Raw genomic sequence first — 20,745 nt, forward strand, 5'->3', positions numbered from 1 at the left:
AAGTTATTAGCAAATTTAGATATTTTGAGTTTTTATATAAAAAATTGATTTTTGTTAAGAAATATGAGTGATCACAGATCGAGCCCCTTTTCTTGATTAAACGCTTATTGGCCAAGTTATTAGCGAATTTAGATATTTTGAGTTTTTATATAAAAAAATCGATTTTTGTTCAGAAATATGAGTGATCACAGATCGAGCTCTTTTTCTTGATTCAACGCTTATTGGCCAAGTTATTAGCAAATTTAGATATTTTGAGTTTTTATATAAAAAAATCGATTTTTGGCCAGAAATATGAGTGATCACAGATCGAGCTCCTTTTCTTGATTAAACGCTTATTGGCCAAGTTATTAGCGAATTTAGATATTTTGAGTTTTTATATAAAAAAATCGATTTTTGTTCAGAAATATGAGTGATCACAGATCGAGCTGCTTCTCCTGATTAAACGCTTATTGGCCAAGTTATTAGCAAATTTAGATATTTTGAGTTTTTATATAAATATGAGTGATCACAGATCGAAGTCCTTTTCTTGATTAAACGCTTAATTGCCAAGTTATTAGCAAATTTAGATATTTCGAGTTTTTATATAAAAAAATCGATTTTTGTTCAGAAATATGAGTGATCACAGATCGAGCTCCTTTTCTTGATTAAACGCTTATTGGCCAAGTTATTAGCAAATTTAGATATTTTGAGTTTTTATATAAAAAAAATCGATTTTTGGCCAGAAATATGAGTGATCACAGATCGAAGTCCTTTTCTTGATTAAACGCTTAATTGCCAAGTTATTAGCGAATTTAGATATTTTGAGTTTTTATATAAAAAATTGATTTTTGGTTAGAAATATGAGTGATCACAGATCGATCTCCTTTTCTTGATTAAACGCTTATTGGCCAAGTTATTAGCGATATTTTGAGTTTGCACATGTTTAGTACCTTTCTAATAGTTTTTCTCGTTCCAAGTCTCCCTAATCTCTTTTGCCTTAATCTTTATTAAAACTCGTGTCTCCCAGACCCTCACACCTCCTCTCTTATCTGCATGATTGAAATGTTGAAAGTAATTAAACAAAAAATCAAGTCAATTTTCTCTTTTATTGCTTTAGAGACCCCATCTGTAAAATTATTACGGTCTAGTTTAATTAAATATTGTTTATCTTAATTGACACGTCTTTATTACTTCAGACAACAGCTGAAATTATAAAACAAATGATTTTTTTTTTTTCGTGCAAGTTCAGTTTCAAAACAGACACCCAACTGAAGTGTTGAAATGAAAATGTTTTTCAAAGCGTGCCTATTTTTATATATGATTTGTTGGGGCTGTAAGAGTATCCTGGCAAAGAATATACAGCCACCAAATATAGTGATAATAATGGCAGACGATATGGTGAATATAAGAAAGAATATTAAATAATGAATGGTGAAAATTAAGTGAAACTAAAAGAAATGTTAATAACTTCAACTATGACATAGATTTCCATCTGCCCTCGTATAATATTAAGATAATTGTTAGGTTCTTGTTTAAATAATTTAGATCGCACGATTTATATAAAAGTGTTTTTTATCTCTAAACATTATCATAAAGATATTGAAATAAATAACAAAAATATTTAATCAAAAGATAATAAAAACGTCATAAGGAAATAGCATAGATTGCGGAATTTTATTGGACAAGGTTAATATCAAGTCTGTTTGAGATTAATTAGCTACTATAATTCCTAACCCATTTCCAGATGCTTCCCACTTTACAATAATATTAAATACTGATTTGGAAGCTTAGTTCCTTGAAGAAATGATTAGGCCAGCTACAAAACTATCGTGGTTCCTTTTATCAATCAATTTATACATCAATCGTGGTTCCTTTTATCAATCAATTTTTACATCAATCGTGGTTCTTTTTATCAATTAATTTTTACATCAATCGTGGTTCCTTTTATCAATCAATTTGTACATCAATCGTGGTTCCTTTTATCAATCAATTTATCCATCAATCGTGGTTCCTTTTATCAATCAATTTATACATCAATCGTGGTTCCTTTTATCAATCAATTTATACATCAATCTTCGTTCCTTTTATCAAGCAATTTTTACATCAATCGTGGTTCCTTTTATCAATCAATTTATACATCAATCGAGGTTCCTTTTATCAACGAATTTATACATCAATCGTGATTCCTTTTATCAATCAATTTATACATCAATCGTGGTTCCTTTTATCAATCAATTTTTACATCAATCGTGGTTCCTTTTATCAATCAATTTATACATCAATCGTGGTTCCTTTTATCAATCAATTTATACATCAATCGTGGTTACTTTTATCAATCAATTTATACATCAATCGTGGTTTCTTTTATCAATCAGTTTATACATCAATCGTGGTTACTTTTATCAATCAATTTATACATCAATCGTGGTTCCTTTTATCAATCAATTTATACATCAATAGTGGTTCCTTTTATCAATCAATTTATACATCAATCGTGGTTCTTTTTATCAATCAATTTATACATCAAACGTGGTTCCTTTTATCAATCAATTTATTCATCTATTGTTGTTCCTTTTATCAATCAATTTTTACATCAATCGTGGTTACTTTTATCAATCAATTTATACATCAATCGTGGTTCCTTTTATCAATCAATTTATACATCAATCCTAGTTCCTTTTATCAATCAATTTATACCTAAATCGTGGTTCCTTTTATCAATCAATTTATACATCAATCATGGTTCCTTTTATCAATCAATTTATACATCAATCATGGTTCCTGTTATCAATCAATTTATACATCAATCGTGGTTCCTTTTATCAATCAATTTATACATCAATCGTGGTTCCTTTTATCAAACAATTTATTCATCAATTGTGGTTCCTTTTATCAATCAATTTATACATCAATCATGGTTCCTTTTATCAATCAATTTATACATCAATCGTGGGTCCTTTTATCAATCAATTTATACATCAATCGTGGTTCCTTTTATCAATCAATTTATACATCAATCGTGGTTTCTTTTCTCAATCAATTTATACATCAATCATGGTTCCTGTTATCAATCAATTTATACATCAATCGTGGTTCCTTTTATCAATCAATTTATACATCAATCGTGGTTCCTGGTATCAATCAATTTATACATCAATCGTGGTTCCTTTTATCAATCAATTTATACATCAATCGTGGTTCCTTTTATCAATCAATTTATACATCAATCATGGTTCCTTTTATCAATCAATTTATACATCAATCGTGGTTCCTTTTATCAATCAATTTATACATCAATCATGGTTCCTTTTATCAATCAATTTATACATCAATCATGGTTCCTTTTATCAATCAATTTATACATCAATCGTGGTTTCTTTTATCAATCAATTTATACATCAATCGTGGTTCCTTTTATCAATCAATTTATTCATCAATCGTGGTTCCTGTTATCAATCAATTTATACATCAATCGTGGTTCCTTTTATCAATCAATTTATACATCAATCATGGTTCCTTTTATCAATCAATTTATACATCAATCGTGGTTTCTTTTATCAATCAATTTATACATCAATCATGGTTCCTGTTATCAATCAATTTATACATCAATCGTGGTTCCTTTTATCAATCAATTTATACATCAATCGTGGTTCCTTTTATCAATCAATTTATACATCAATCGTGGTTCCTTTTATCAATAAATTTATACATCAATCGTGGTTTCTTTTATCAATCAGTTTCTACATCAATCGTGGTTCCTTTTATCAATCAATTTATACATCAATCGTGGTTACTTTTATCAATCAATTTATACATCAATCGTGGTTCCTTTTATCAATCAATTTATACATCAATCCTAGTTCCTTTTATCAATCAATTTATACCTAAATCGTGGTTCCTTTTATCAATCAATTTATACATCAATCGTGGTTTCTTTTATCAAACAATTTATTCATCAATTGTGGTTCCTTTTATCAATCAATTTATACATCAATCATGGTTCCTTTTATCAATCAATTTATACATCAATCGTGGGTCCTTTTATCAATCAATTTATACATCAATCGTGGTTCCTTTTATCAATCAATTTATACATCAATCGTGGTTTCTTTTATCAATCAATTTATACATCAATCATGGTTCCTGTTATCAATCAATTTATACATCAATCGTGGTTCCTTTTATCAATCAATTTATACATCAATCGTGGTTCCTGTTATCAATCAATTTATACATCAATCGTGGTTCCTTTTATCAATCAATTTATACATCAATCGTGGTTCCTTTTATCAATCAATTTATACATCAATCATGGTTCCTTTTATCAATCAATTTATACATCAATCGTGGTTTCTTTTATCAATCAATTTATACATCAATCGTGGTTCCTGTTATCAATCAATTTATACATCAATCGTGGTTCCTTTTATCAATCAATTTATACATCAATCGTGGTTCCTTTTATCAATCAATTTATACATCAATCGTGGTTCCTTTTATCAATCAATTTATACATCAATCATGGTTCCTTTTATCAATCAATTTATACATCAATCATGGTTCCTGTTATCAATCAATTTATACATCAATCGTGGTTCCTTTTATCAATCAATTTATACATCAATCGTGGTTCCTTTTATCAATCAATTTATACATCAATAGTGGTTCCTTTTATCAATCAATTTATACATCAATCGTGGTTCTTTTTATCAATCAATTTATACATCAAACGTGGTTCCTTTTATCAATCAATTTATTCATCTATTGTTGTTCCTTTTATCAATCAATTTATACATCAATCGTGGTTCTTTTTATCAATCAATTTATACATCAATCGTGGTTCCTTTTATCAATCAATTTATACATCAATCCTAGTTCCTTTTATCAATCAATTTATACCTAAATCGTGGTTCCTTTTATCAATCAATTTATACATCAATCGTGGTTCCTTTTATCAAACAATTTATTCATCAATTGTGGTTCCTTTTATCAATCAATTTATACATCAATCATGGTTCCTTTTATCAATCAATTTATACATCAATCGTGGGTCCTTTTATCAATCAATTTATACATCAATCGTGGTTCCTTTTATCAATCAATTTATACATCAATCGTGGTTTCTTTTATCAATCAATTTATACATCAATCATGGTTCCTGTTATCAATCAATTTATACATCAATCGTGGTTCCTTTTATCAATCAATTTATACATCAATCGTGGTTCCTGGTATCAATCAATTTATACATCAATCGTGGTTCCTTTTATCAATCAATTTATACATCAATCGTGGTTCTTTTTATCAATCAATTTATACATCAATCGTGGTTTCTTTTATCAATCAATTTATACATCAATCGTGGTTCCTTTTATCAATCAATTTATACATCAATCGTGGTTTCTTTTATCAATCAATTTATACATCAATCGTGGTTCCTTTTATCAATCAATTTATACATCAATCGTGGTTCCTGTTATCAATCAATTTATACATCAATCGTGGTTCCTTTTATCAATCAATTTATACATCAATCATGGTTCCTTTTATCAATCAATTTATACATCAATCGTGGTTTCTTTTATCAATCAATTTATACATCAATCATGGTTCCTGTTATCAATCAATTTATACATCAATCGTGGTTCCTTTTATCAATCAATTTATACATCAATCGTGGTTCCTTTTATCAATCAATTTATACATCAATAGTGGTTCCTTTTATCAATCAATTTATACATCAATCGTGGTTCTTTTTATCAATCAATTTATACATCAAACGTGGTTCCTTTTATCAATCAATTTATTCATCTATTGTTGTTCCTTTTATCAATCAATTTTTACATCAATCGTGGTTCCTTTTATCAACCAATTTATCCATCAATCGTGGTTCCTTTTATCAATCAATTTATACATCAATAGTGGTTCCTTTTATCAATCAATTTATACATCAATCGTGGTTCTTTTTATCAATCAATTTATACATCAAACGTGGTTCTTTTTATCAATCAATTTGTACATCAATCGTGGTTACTTTTATCAATCAATTTATACATCAATCGTGGTTCCTTTTATCAATCAATTTATACATCAATCATGGTTCCTTTTATCAATCAATTTATACTTCAATCGTGGTTCCTTTTATCAATCAATTTATACATCAATCATGGTTCCTTTTATCAATCAATTTGTACATCAATCGTGGTTCCTTTTATCAATCAATTTATACATCAATCATGGTTCCTTTTATCAATCAATTTATACATCAATCGTGGTTCCTTTTATCAATCAATTTTTACATCAATCGTGGTTCCTTTTATCAATCAATTTATACATCAATCGTGGTTCCTTTTATCAACCAATTTATAAATCAATCATTAAATTTTTTGAACAGGGTCTCGACGATACCAGCTTCCGTGGAGCCAAAGAATATCTAACGCCCAATATAGATGCCTTGGCTTATCATGGCAAAATCCTAAATCGTTTATACACTCCACCCATGTGTACTCCCTCTAGAGCGGCTCTTCTAACTGGCCTCTATCCCATACATACAGGTTTCTATCTTAAAATTAACTTAAAAAGGTTCAAAAAACATTCACCTTTGTTACAAATTTCCAGGAACCCAACATTTTGTCATAGTAAATGAGGAACCCTGGGGTATATTGGAAAATTTCACCAGCATGGCTGAGATTTTCCAGGCCCAGGGTTATTCCACCAATCTGGTGGGTAAATGGCATTTGGGCATGGCACGCAAAGAGTTTACGCCCACTTTTAATGGTTTTGACACTCACTATGGCTATTGGGGAGCTTATGTGGACTATTTCCGCATGAGATCGAAAATGCCGGTAAGTTTGTTTTTTTAAAAAATTCTTAAAGATCTAGGGAAATATAGAGATGAAAAATTTCAGACCAATTACAGTTTGGGTTATGATTTTCGTCGTAATATGGAGTTGGAATGTGCGCCAGAGGGCAGCTATGTTACTGATCTGTTTACTCAGGAGGCGGAGAGTATTATTTTGAAGAATAAGGCTGCCCAGCCTTTATTTTTAGTGGTCAATCATTTGGCCACTCATACAGCCAACGATGAGGAACCCTTGCAGGCTCCACAAAAGGAAATTGAGAAGTTTAACTATATACCAGATATCAGGAGAAGAACTTATGCGGGTGGGTAAAGCAAATAAAGGATATAAAGAATTATTTCCCATCAATTTATGTTTTTTCCTATAGCCATGGCCTCTAAACTGGATGAAAGTGTGGGCAGAATTGTTAAGGCTTTGGACAAGTCAAATCAACTGAAAAATTCTATAATTCTTTTCTATTCCGATAACGGTGGCCCTTCAGTGGGTCTGTTTAATAACACCGGTTCGAATTGGCCTTTAAGAGGGGTAATTTACTTCTAAGATCCTTTAAATGAGTTTAGATATATCAATAAATCTCTTTTTAAAGCAAAAAAATTCCCCCTGGGAAGGTGGCATACGAGTAACTGGTGCTATTTGGAGTCCCTTGATAAAAAATAAGGCTTCGATTTACCAACCACCCATTTATGTAGGCGACTGGTTGCCCACCTTAGCTGCGGCAGCCAAAATCCCCTTAGAACCCTGGCAACTGAAACTGGATGGTTTAAATCACTGGCCTGATCTGGTTAACTCCAAAACGGACACCTTCAGAGGCAACCACAGTGAAAGGGAAATTGTACACATGTTGGATGATATTTATCAAGTGAAATCCTTTATGAAGGGACAATTTAAATACATCAATGGCACCACCATTGAGGGACAATATGATCATGTTTTACTGCACAGAAATCCCAATATAACAGATCCCCGGGAAGTGAACTATGTGAAAGTGGTGCAAAATTCTTTAGCTGGCAAGTCACTAACCAAATATGCTGAAAAACCTTTAACAGAACTACAAATCAAAAGTCTAAGAACTCAAGCTCAAATAAAATGTGGTCAATTGGGGTCGACTTGTGAGCCTTTAAAAGAAGAATGCCTCTTTAATATTTGGCAGGATCCATGTGAACAAAATAATTTAGCAGGAAAGGTTGAATATAAAGAGAAATTAATTGAAATGAGAAATAGAGTGGAGGAGTTAGGACAGACGGCTATAAAGCCGCGCATAGGAGGTAGTGTTATTGAGAATGATCCCTCGAGACATGATTGCACTTGGACAAACTATTTAGAGGAGCCGGTAACGAAATGTAAGCAGAATTTAATTTGTTTATATTGCAGAGAAATAATTAAGCATTAAAATTTTGTATTTTTATAGATATTTTGGAATGTGACTACAATTCACCACCCTGTAGAGCGGAATTGTGAAATTTGTTTGCAATTTTAAAGGCTGAAAACTATGAATTTGTTTAAACGAGATTAAATAAATAAAACTATTTAGCAAATGGAAAATTAAATTTTTTCAAAATTCCTTAAATATAGGGAGATTTTGGGGATTTTGTTTAAAACTATGGGAATTTAATTAATGTAATTAATAACTGATGCCAGCATAAACAATAATGTTTAACGTTTTCATATAGTTTGTTTAAATTTATAAGAAAAAATCAAAATATGCTTTTATATGCCAAAAATATGCTAAAATATGCTTTTGAAAAAAATGTTGTAAAATCATTAAAAATGCTTTTTATAGTAATTTTAACCAACATTTTATATTTTTTTTAAATTTTAAAATTTTTTTTGGAAATTTTGGAGATTTTCTTGAAAAAATGTGGGAATTTAAACAATGGGAATTTAAACATTAACAATAATATACAGCATTTTATATTAGTTTGTTAAGATTTTAAGAAATTTTAAAAATATGCTTTTATATGCAAAAATATGCTTTTTAGAAAATAGTCGCAGAAATACTAAAAATTGAAGTTAAAGTAATTTAAAATAAAAAAATTACTAACAAAAAGAACTAACATTGTTTTAAATTTTTAAAATTTCTGAAATTTGGGGAAATTTTGGGGGTTTTCTTTAAAAAAAAATGGGAATTTAATAAAGTCGATTTACGTACATAAATATCATTATATACGTATTTAAATAACAATTTTACTGAGTTTATTAAAATTAGCAAGGAATATTAGAAATAAGCTTTTATATGCCAAAATATGCTGTTGATAAAAAAGATTTTAAAACATAGTTTGAATTAGCTTAATTTTTAAAATTTTTGTGGGAATTTTGGAAGTTTTCTTTAACAAATTTGGGTATTTAATTAAACAGAATTTATGCAGATTTTAGCAAAAGCATTTTAAATAATAATTTCCATTAGTTTGTTAATATTTTCAGCAAACTGTAAAAATATGCTTTTATATGCTAAAATATGCTTTAATGAAAAAGGGTCTGAAAACATTAAAAATTCTATAAATTGTGATTTAAGAAGAAAAAAAATAAAAAATTTTCGAAAAATTTCAAACTGTTAAAATATGTTTTTATATGCTAAAATATGCTTTAAAGAAAAAGGGTCTAAAATTATAAAAAATGATATAAATTGTTATTTAAGAAGAAAAAAGCTAAAATCGTTTTACTTTTTGAAAATGTTCAAACTTTTCAGTATATTTCGGAACAATTTTCAAAAATAAAGGAATTTATTAAAGTTATTTTATGTAAATTTGAATATAAATGAATTTAAATAATAATTTCCATTGGATTATTAAAATGTATAAACAAAACCTTTCTAAAACACTGTGCTTTGTCAGCCAAATAATCGATTTTTTATAAAAACTTGATCAAAGTTGTATTTAAATTAGATATATGAAAAACATTTTCATCTAAAAATTTAAAATTATTATTTTTAATAGGTAAGTTGGTATGTATTACTTTATTCAATTAATTGGGATTCTGGTTTAATCGGTTAATCGAGCAAATAATTAATCAGGGTTTAGATTTAATCGGTTAATAATCGGTTTATTTTCAAATTATTTGATTAACCGAATAATTTATTTTTTAATTTTCAATTGAAAAGTAAAACACGAATTTTATATAAGCATTTTGTTAATAAAAAGCACAACAAAAAATAATGTGAGTTTTTTTAGGATTTTAGGGAGATCATCTGAAATAATCTTTTAAAAAATATATAGAATATAATTTAAATGCTTTCCTTTTTTACTTTTAATAAAAATTAAACTTAAAAAAATCTCTCACTGATTGTAAATGTTGTAGAAATCAAAAGTAAGGCCTAATAAAGAATATCCAAGAATCCAGAATTTTTTTAGTTTTTTCTATGCATATAATCTTCCATCATACCATTGGAGTTCTTTTTGGATTTTTTTAGACTTTTAATACTTGAATAGTTTCGTTAAGTTCTGATAAAAGACTCGTTTCAGTAATGTTTTCAATTTCGTCTATTACCATGTCGTCCTATGACTCATTAGGACAAAGTTCATCATAGAACATTCTAGAAAAAAGGTCATTAACAAATTTCTTAGTTTCAGTTTTCGTACTAACTATACCTAAATCAAAAAACTATTGCTAGAAGGAAATGTTCACGAGTTAAGATTTACAATTTGTGTGTCTTAAACTACATTTCTATATAAAGTGTAAAAATAAAAAGAAATTTCGGTTAATCGGTTAATCGACAATAATCGAAATTTTAAATTATTAAAACAGTTAACCGCACAAAAATTAATCGGTTAACCGATTGAATTACCCTAGTATTTATACAAAAATCACTTGGTTAAAAATATATGTAAATCTTAAGAAATTCAGTAAACAATAAATACCTATGTACATCAAAATCATTTGTTTTTAAATAATAAACTCACCTGAAATTTTTATTTATCTTCACTTATTTTATTCATTTGTGTATTTTTTATTATTATGTATGTTAAAATTAAATTCCCGTACCGATTACCGCTTTAATTACACTATGAAGAGAATTGTGTTTGTTGTTTTAAACATAAACCCTTTGGGCATGACTTTGCTTGTATGTCGCGTGATGCTGCGTATTTAAATGTGTTGTTGTTGTTTGTGTTTTGTTTTTACAGTGTAAAATTTACAAATAGTAAAAGCATCAATGAGATGAGAGCAAGATGAAGAGCAAAATCTCAATAGTAAAAAAGCAGTGCAAAGAAAAGTGTAAAGTGTTTTTTACACCAACAAAATTATTGTTATTAATTCATTAAGGAAGCTTAATAGAGTGGCCAATTCTCTTCATATTTACATAAAATAACTTTAATAAATTCCTTTATTTTTGAAAAGTGTTCCGAAATATACTGAAAAGTTTGAACATTTTCAAAAAGTAAAACGATTTTAGCTTTTTTTCTTCTTAAATAACAATTTATATCATTTTTTATAATTTTAGACCCTTTTTCTTTAAAGCATATTTTAGCATATAAAAACATATTTTTACAGTTTGTTGAAAATATTAACAAACTAATGGAAATTATTATTTAAAATGGTTTTGCTAAAATCTGCATAAATTCTGTTTAATTAAATACCCAAATTTTCTTAACTAACTTAAAGTTAGTTATTTAAATGTTAACTTTAAGTTGACTAATTTTTAACAGATCTATAGTTATTTATAGAAGAATTATAGTTTTATTAGCAATAAGTCCACTTTTGAATTAAACTGTTAGTAAATTACCTGAAAGTATGATTTACCTTTTTGAAAAATTATAATTAATATTGAAACCATTTTAATTTTTTAAACTATTTTATTTATTTAATTTAGCTAAACAGCATTAAAAACACAAAAAATATATATATTCTTACACAAAAAATAAAAAAAAAAACAAAACAAGTAATTCATTCATAACATTTGTTGGAGGAGATAATTTTTTGTCACTTGCTCATCACTGTTAATAATTGTTTCGTCAATTTATGTATGTTCTCAATCTCTTTGTTTGATCGTTGCAGTGATGTTAACCGTACGGTAATTACCGTATTGTACGGTAATTTAGACCTCCGTACGGTAGGCAGGTAATTTCTACATTTGTACGGTAATTTTAAAAAGTTTAAATTTTTAAAAATTATATCCCAAACGTTATATTTCCATAATGTGTCTACATATAATGTACATATTTCTCATTAAAATAATCATAAAACTTTGAGGATGATGATAACCAACTACCACTAGACAAAATATATCTACGCGGTAAAGTAATCGCAAGTCTTTCAAGTATTGATATTTCAACATACAAATTAGTATTAAAAACTGATCGTAATAAATCCCTAATTGTTCGATACCAATATTTCTATAATTCCTTTAGATTTGCATTTCCCAGAAGCTTTTGAAATGGATGAATTTAAATAAATAGATACGGAATTTATATTATAAGGCAAATAAATGATGTTGATAAAAATGGCATTTTGCTGTTTTACAAACATGGTCCTATATTCAAAACCCACTATCTTTGATATTCACGAAAATTACTTTTTGATAGTAAAATGTTCAGTAAAACAGCCCTCATCTATGGTGTGAATTTCTTACAACCTATTGTCTTTTGCAGTTTTATTTGCATTTTTGTTATTTCTCTATGTTAAAAAATTATTTTTTTCCGAATGCAAAAGCCTCTATCTTTTCAAATAATTTTCAAATATTTTTTTGGAATAATTTCTTCTTGCAATTCATGTTTTCCTACTAATTTTTGAATGCTGAACATGAATTTTACATTTTTCAATCATTTAAAAAAATGAATTATCATGAAAATATTTTACCATTTTGTTTTTGGAAAATATAATTTCCATGGCATAAAAATAAATGGTTGAAGTTGGAGTTTGCTTAAAAAGTGTCTACTTTTAAAGTTTTTTTTTATCTTATGTTGTATTATTAGCCGTTATCTTAAATAAATCACGTTAAAAACTGACAGATGGCATAAATGAAATCAAAATAATTTAATTCTATTAAAATGCAAAATCCTCTATCTTTTCATTTTAATATACACATTGAATATTTTGAGAAGAAAAACCCTCTAGCATACCGAATTTTAATAACTCAAGTAATACGCGACAAAAAACATTTTTTTTGGCTTTCCTGAAAAGTTGTTTTTTAAGATAGAGAGTTTTGAATATAGGCCCTCGATATATTGAATTATAAAAATAAACCTGTTTCAATAAGAAAATATTATTATTTTTGTACTAAACTTTGGATACGGTAATTTTACTTAAAAAACGGTAATTTTTTTAGGGCTGTACGGTAATCGAAATTAAAAAGTTAACATCACTAGATCGTTGGTACCTATTACCCTTGTTGTTGCTGTTGTTGTTTATATTGCATCTCTTAGTGAGTACATATTAATGTTTTGTTAGTGCAAATTGTTTCTTGTTACTCTTTCTGTCGTGTCCGTACATCAGTGATGTTCAAAAATAAAAATGAAGATATTTGGTGAGAGAGCTACCCAGCAAACATAATGTCAAACACTTAAAATAACAACAAAATGAAGAAAGTTTAAATTTAGAATTTTTGTCAAATAAAACCAATTTATTAAATGAATATAATTTAAATTTTAAGGAAATGAAAGAATATACATTATACGGCCGAAATACTCTCAAATTTATTATTTATTTTTAACTTTGTTTTTTTGTGTTCAATTGTAATTGAAACGCGTGTGTTTGCTTTGCTTCATCCAAAAACCAACCAACAACAATGCTTATTGAATTTCTGAAAAAATGAGACATTTATTACGCTCTTTAAAAGAGCGTAACAAAAGTGTTTAAATTTTTTAAACAATTGTTGTATGGGCTGAACATCACTGCCGTACATGCATTGTTATTTATATAAATATAAGTAAGCTAATGCATGTAATGTTTTTGTTGTTAAATATAACGGACCACTTGTTATTTATATTTTTGGTAAATTCTTTAGTGGTCCAATCAAGGCATATTTAACCAGGTGGCAGCGTAACGCCAGCTGAATATTTTTTGCTCTACTCGTGTTTTGCCTTGTGAAATGTCAAAAGCTTGTTTACAAATATTTTTAAATTTGTTATAAGATTAAAAAGATTATTTTATATTTAAAAAAGTGAGTATTTGTAACCGCTTTATGTGCATAAAATATTTAAAAATGTTAAAAAAACTATTTCATTTATAAAAGTGCGTTTTTGTGAATTTTTTTTTTGACAATTTACACGGTTTTACACAAACAAAAGTGACTATTGTTCTTGTATTGTTGTAATTGTTGTAGTTACGCTGCCACCTTGTTAATACATCTTGGGCCCATAATCATAGTCAGAAATAAAGTATATTTTAATAGAAATAAAGTCGTCTTTACTTAAGAGTGGAATTTAGGTCTACCATAGACAAGTTAAAGTATATTTTTGACGTTAAAGTCGACTGTAAATATAAAATAAGTTGAAGCTGTTATTAACTCATTTAACAACAGCATCAGCTGTTCTTCGCCATGTAAAAAACTTCGGCAAAAAGTAGGTAATATGCTAGTAATGTACATATGTATTTATAGGTAACAAGGAAAACAATTTTTGCCAAGGATGTTCTAATATTAAAGAACTTTTTCAAGAAAAGTTTAAAGAAATGAACGGTAAGTAATTTGAAATTAAATTATGTAATTAAAATTTTATTAAATATATTTACTTTCAGATAACATTCAAAATCTCCAAGGTAACTAAATAATCTTTATACAAGCTTATAATTATTTTTAATAATTTTTATTACGCTTTAATTGCAGACATTATAGTGAAACAAAATGATGTTATAATGACATGTCTAGCAGAGCAGAAGGTGTTGGCAGAAAAGGTCCTTAAGCAAGAGAATGTACATAAAAAAGTACGCTGCGCATTTCCGATTAAAAGTATTGATCGTTTAAATGAAATTAACAAAACGATTTCTGAGGATAATCATCAACTTTACGTAAGTTTAAACAATATTAATAAGACGTTTATATGTATGTACACTATTTGTATTTTTAAATAACTTAATTTTTTAGTTTAGGTTAATATGATGAAGGAATTGTTGAAAGGGCGCATACAAAAGACCTTCACGAATGTCATTTCGCCAAGTGTATGTATGGATGTTAATGTTGATGGTGTGCATGGAAAAAAACGCTTAAAAAGTTTCCAAGATTTCTTCGAAGCGTTAACAGGTAAGCAATATATTATAAAGAAATGTTTGTATATATATTTCCAATTTCATACATATGTACCTATATTTTAAATATGTAGATGCCTGTCGATCGCTTGGGTCTGATGATGCCGTAAAAGACATTAGAAATGCTTTGAAAGTTATTAAAAAACGACAAATTCATGCAGAATGCATAAAAAATAAAAGAAAAAAATAATTTGTGTATATGCATGTGTACATTTTAAATGTTGTCGCTTAAAAAAAAATTACCTATTACAAAATGTAATAGGTTATCAAAAAATACGCAAGGGTGTTTTTCTAAAATGATGTTGTTTCTTTGGAGGTTCGATTCTAACTAAAAACTAAAATTTACAAAACAATATATTGGACCATTAAAGAATTTACCAAAAATATAAATAACAAGTGGTCCGTTATATTTAACAACAAAAACATTACATGCATTAGCTTACTTATATTTATATAAATAACAATGCATGTACGGACACGACAGAAAGAGTAACAAGAAACAATTTGCACTAACAAAACATTAATATGTACTCACTAAGAGATGCAATATAAACAACAACAACAAGGGTAATAGGTACCAACGATCAAACAAAGAGATTGAGAACATACATAAATTGACGAAACAATTATTAACAGTGATGAGCAAGTGACAAAAAATTATCTCCTCCAACAAATGTTATGAATGAATTACTTGTTTTTTTTTGTAAGAATATATATATTTTTTGTGTTTTTAATGCTGTTTAGCTAAATTAAATAAATAAAATAGTTTAAAAAATTAAAATGGTTTCAATATTAATTATAATTTTTCAAAAAGGTAAATCATACTTTCAGGTAATTTACTAACAGTTTAATTCAAAAGTGGACTTATTGCTAATAAAACTATAATTCTTCTATAAATAACTATAGATCTGTTAAAAATTAGTCAACTTAAAGTTAACATTTAAATAACTAACTTTAAGTTAGTTAATAAATTTGGGTATTTAATTAAACAGAATTTATGCTGATTTTAGCAAAACCATTTTTTTTTTTTTTTTTTAAAGAGAAGTAACACTCAGGCAATTAATATGCCTATATATAATTGTGTTACTTTCTTTGGAAAGGGGATAGAGTGTAGAAGAAAAGGTGGTGAAAGGAGGAGAAAAGCTTTTTAATTGACAACTCTGCAATTAGTTTGTTAATATTTTCAACAAACTGTAAAAAATATGTTTTTATATGCTAAAATATGCTTTAAAGAAAAAGGGTCTAAAATTATAAAAAATGATATAAATTGTTATTTAAGAAGAAAAAAAGCTAAAATCGTTTTACTTTTTGAAAATTTTAAAACTTTTCAGTATATTTCGGAACACTTTTCAAAAATAAAGGAATTTATTAAAGTTATTTTATGTAAATTTGAATATAAATGAATTTAAATAATAATTTCCATTGGATTATTAAAATGTATAAGCAAAGCCTTTCTAAAACACTGTGCTTTGTCAGCCAAATAATCGATTTTTTATAAAAACTTGATCAAAGTTGTATTTAAATTAGATAAACGAAAAACATTTTTAGCTAAAAATTTAAAATTTTTATTTTTAATAGGTAAGTTGGTATATATTACTTTATTCAATTAATTGGGATTCTGGTTTAATCGGTTAATCGAGCAAATAATTAATCAGGGTTTAGATATAATCGGTTTATTTTCAAATTATTCGATTAACCGAATAATTTATTTTTTAATTTTCAATTGAAAAGTAAAACACGAATTTTATATAAGCATTTTGTTAATAAAAAGCACAACAAAAAATAATGTGAGTTTTTTTTAGGATTTTAGGGAGATCATCTGAAATAATCTTTTAAAAAATATATAGAATATAATTTAAATGATTTCCTTTTTAGTTTTAATAAAAATTAAACTTAAAAAAAATCTCGCACTGTAAATGTTGTAGAAATCAAAAGTAAGGCATAATAAAGAATATCCAAGAATCCAGAATTTTTTTAGTTTTTTCTATGCATATAATCTTCCATCATACTATTGGAGTTCTTTTTGGATTTTTTTTAGATTTTTAATACTTAAATATTTTCGTTAAGTTCTGATAAAAGACTCGTTTCAGTAATGTTTTCAATTTCGTTATTACCATGTCGTCCTACGACTCATTAGGACAAAGTTCATCATAGAACATTCTAGAAAAAAGGTCATTAACAAATTCCTTAGTTTCAGTTTTAGTACTAACTATACCTAAATCAAAAAACTATTGCTAGAAGGGAATGTTCACGAGTTAAGATTTACAATTTGTGTGTCTTAAACTATATTTCTATATAAAGTGTAAAAATAAAAAGAAATTTCGGTTAATCGGTTAATCGACACAAAGTAATCGCTTTATTTGTTATTTGAAAATCGTAAATTTTAAATTATTAAAACAGTTAATCGCACAAAAATTAATCGGTTAACCGATTGAATTACCCTAGTATGTATACAAAAATCACTTGGTTAAAAATATATGTAAATCTTAAGAAATTCAGTAAACAATAAATATGTACATCAAAATAATTTGTTTTTAAATAATAAACTCACCTGAAATTTTATTTATCTTCACTTATTTTATTCATTTGTGTAGATATTTATTTTATTATTAGTATGTAGTATGTTAAAATTAAATTCCCGTACCGATTACCGCTTTAATTACACTATGAAGAGAATTGGCCACTCTATTAAGCTTCCTTAAGGAATTAATAACAATAATTTTGTTGGTGTAAAAAACACTTTACACTTTTTCAAGGCGAATTTATATAAATTCGCCTTGCACTTTTCTTTGCTCTGCTTTTTTACTATTGAGATTTTGCTCTTCATCTTGCTCTCATCTCATTGATGCTTTTACTATTTGTAAATTTTACACTGTTAAAACAAAACACAAACAACAACAACACATTTAAATACGCAGCATCACGCGATATACAAGCAAAGTCATGCCCAAAGGGTTTATGTTTAAAACAATAACAAACACTAAATACTATTTAAAACAACAACAACAATGAAATTATTGCACACACATCGTATTGATACGAGTACTTTTGCATTCTTCCACAACAACAAACACTAAACACTATTTAATACAAGAATAACAACAATGAAATTATTGCACTCACATCGTATTGATACGAGTACTTTTTTTTGCTTTTTTCCACTTATTTTATTCTATTTTAATAAAAACTTTATTTTATCACTGTTTTTTAATCGTTATTGTTTTAGATTTCATTAAAATGTTTAAATTTTATGAATTGTTGTAAATTACACTTCACTTTCACTTTAATTAATGACGAACAACACGCGTACAAATTGAAAGCGAACGATTTAAGAGGAGGCCGTGTAAGAACTAAAATTATTTGGCAAAACAGAGCAGAGTTACCCATTCAAATGTAATTCTATTTGACAGGGGGATTTTATTAACAGGATATTATTATTATTGGTAGAAAGCTATAGGAAGAGGGAAGGGAACTAACTGATGTAGAATTATGTTATTAAAGATTTCTAATCCAATTTTAACATTCACTAAACTTTAGTGTTTGTTGTTGTGGAAGAATGCAAAAGTACTCGTATCAATACGATGTGTGTGCAATAATTCCATTGTTGTTGTTGTTTTAAACATAAACCCTTTGGGCATGACTTTGCTTGTATGTCGCGTGATGCTGCGTATCTAAATGTGTTGTTGTTGTTTTGTTTTTACAGTGTAAAATTTACAAATAGTAAAAGCATCAATGAGATGAGAGCAAGATGAAGAGCAAAATCTCAATAGTAAAAAAGCAGAGCAAAGAAAACTGCAAGGCGAATTTATATAAATTCGCCTTGAAAAAGTGTAAAGTATTTTTTACACCAACAAAATTATTGTTATTAATTCATTAAGGAAGCTTAATAGAGTGGCCAATTCTCTTCATAGTGTAATTAAAGCGGTAATCGGTACGGGAATTTAATTTTAACATACATAATAATAAAAAATACACAAATGAATAAAATAAGTGAACATAAATAAAATTTCAGGTGAGTTTATTATTTAAAAACAAATTATTTTGATGTACATATTTATTGTTTACTGAATTTCTTAAGATTTACATATATTTTTAACCAAGTGATTTTTGTGTACATACTAGGTCAATCGCTTAACCGATTAATTTTTGTGCGGTTAACGGCCATTTTCACAATGTACGATTATTTCATTTTAACCGGAAAATTAACTAACTGTCGGTTTGTTTAACGGGGACCATTTAACCAACGGTTACCGATTTCCGTTTCACCATCATTTGATTACTTAACCAAAGCATTCAGTAGAAAGTATGGCAATAATACATACATTTGTTTACGAAAAATAGTGTAATGAAAGATTGAAATATAAAAAATTGTCTAAAAGACGGCATAAAAAATAATAATTTGTGTTTTCTTAGTGGTATAATAAAAAAACGTATAAAACTCAAAAATATTAAGGTACCACCTAACTGTAAAATTTACAGAACAAACTGAACAACAATTACTGAAAATCAACAAGGAAAAGTGTACATTTGTTGTTTGGTTTGTAAGTGCAATATCCGGGTGGTATATGGATCACCCCGTGCAAAATTTACTTTTTTTCGCTTTACACTTTTAAAAATTATAAATATTACAAAAATATAAATGTTTTTCCATGTTCTTTTATTATATTTCTTACAATTAAGATGCTAACCGGCGAAATTTATTCGGTTATATTTAACAGCAACTTTGTTGTTAAATAGTGTCAGTTAAGAATTAATCGTACATTGTGAAATTCATATTAGCCTAACTTGCGGTTAAAGTTCACGTTAACTTTTAATCGTACATTGTGAAAATGGCCGTAACTGTTTTAATAATTTAAAATTTACGATTTTCAAATAACAAATAAAGCGATTACTTTGTGTCGATTAACCGAAATTGTAAATCTTAACTTGTGAACATTCCCTTCTAGCAATAGTTTTTTGATTTAGGTATAGTTAGTACGAAAACTGAAACTAGGGAATTTGTTAATGACCTTTTTTCTAGAATGTTCTATGATGAACTTTGTCCTAATGAGTCGTAGGACGACATGGTAATAGACGAAGTGGAAAACATTACTGAAACAAGTCTGTTATCAGAACTTAACGAAACTATTTAAGTATTAAAAATCTAAAAAGAACTTCAGTAGTATGATGAAGGATTTTATATGCTTAGAAAAACTAAAAAAAAAAATAACTGAGAAATTGGATATCCTTATCATGCCTTACTTTTGATTTCTACAACATCTACAATCAATGAGAAATTTTTTTTTGAGTTTAAGTTTTATTAAAATTAAAAAATATTATTTTTTTTTTAAAGATTATTTCAGATGATCTCCCTAAAATCCTAAAAAAAACTCATGTTATTTTTAATTTTTTTTTTATTAACAAAATGCTTATATAAAATTTGTTTTTTTCTTTTCAATTTAAAATTAAAAAATAAATTATTATGTTAATCGAATAATTTGAAAATAAACCGATTATATCTAAACCCTGATTAATTATTTGCTCTATTAACCGATTAAACCAGAAAACCGATTAATTGAATACCCTTATACATAACTATTTACCTGTTAAAATTAAACATTTTAAATTTTTAGCTGAAAATGTTGATTAACTTTTTATAAAAAATCGATTATTTGGCTGCCAAAGCACAGTGTTTTAGAAAGGTTTTTTTGATTGGAAATAATTCGGTATTTGGGAACTGTTGAAGATA

General features: G+C 27.2%; 1 protein-coding gene across 1 annotated transcript; it reads left to right on the top strand.

Annotated features, from left to right (window-relative positions):
- Nucleotides 1–1,242: 1,242 nt before the first annotated feature.
- LOC135953566 (arylsulfatase B) lies at nucleotides 1,243–8,635 on the top strand. Its single transcript, XM_065503514.1, has 7 exons — nucleotides 1,243–1,377; nucleotides 6,377–6,536; nucleotides 6,601–6,827; nucleotides 6,891–7,146; nucleotides 7,210–7,367; nucleotides 7,429–8,182; nucleotides 8,251–8,635. The coding sequence occupies exons 1-7, from the start codon at nucleotides 1,261–1,263 to the stop codon at nucleotides 8,298–8,300; spliced, it is 1,722 nt and encodes a 573-aa protein (XP_065359586.1). The 5' UTR covers nucleotides 1,243–1,260; the 3' UTR covers nucleotides 8,301–8,635.
- The last annotated feature ends 12,110 nt before the right edge of the window (nucleotides 8,636–20,745 follow it).

This window comes from Calliphora vicina, chromosome 3 (assembly GCF_958450345.1).
Source record: "Calliphora vicina chromosome 3, idCalVici1.1, whole genome shotgun sequence".
Taxonomy (NCBI): Eukaryota; Metazoa; Arthropoda; class Insecta; order Diptera; family Calliphoridae; genus Calliphora; species Calliphora vicina.

What these genes read in the sequence shown, in the direction of transcription:
- LOC135953566 (XM_065503514.1), top strand. Translation starts at nt 1,261, where the DNA reads ATGAAAATGTTTTTCAAAGCGTGCCTATTTTTATATATGATTTGTTGG. An exon ending in GCATGAGATCGAAAATGCCG is followed by an intron (nt 6,828 to 6,890) that starts GTAAGTTTGTTT and finishes GAAAAATTTCAG; the next exon opens with ACCAATTACAGTTTGGGTTA. An exon ending in CGAATTGGCCTTTAAGAGGG is followed by an intron (nt 7,368 to 7,428) that starts GTAATTTACTTC and finishes CTCTTTTTAAAG; the next exon opens with CAAAAAAATTCCCCCTGGGA.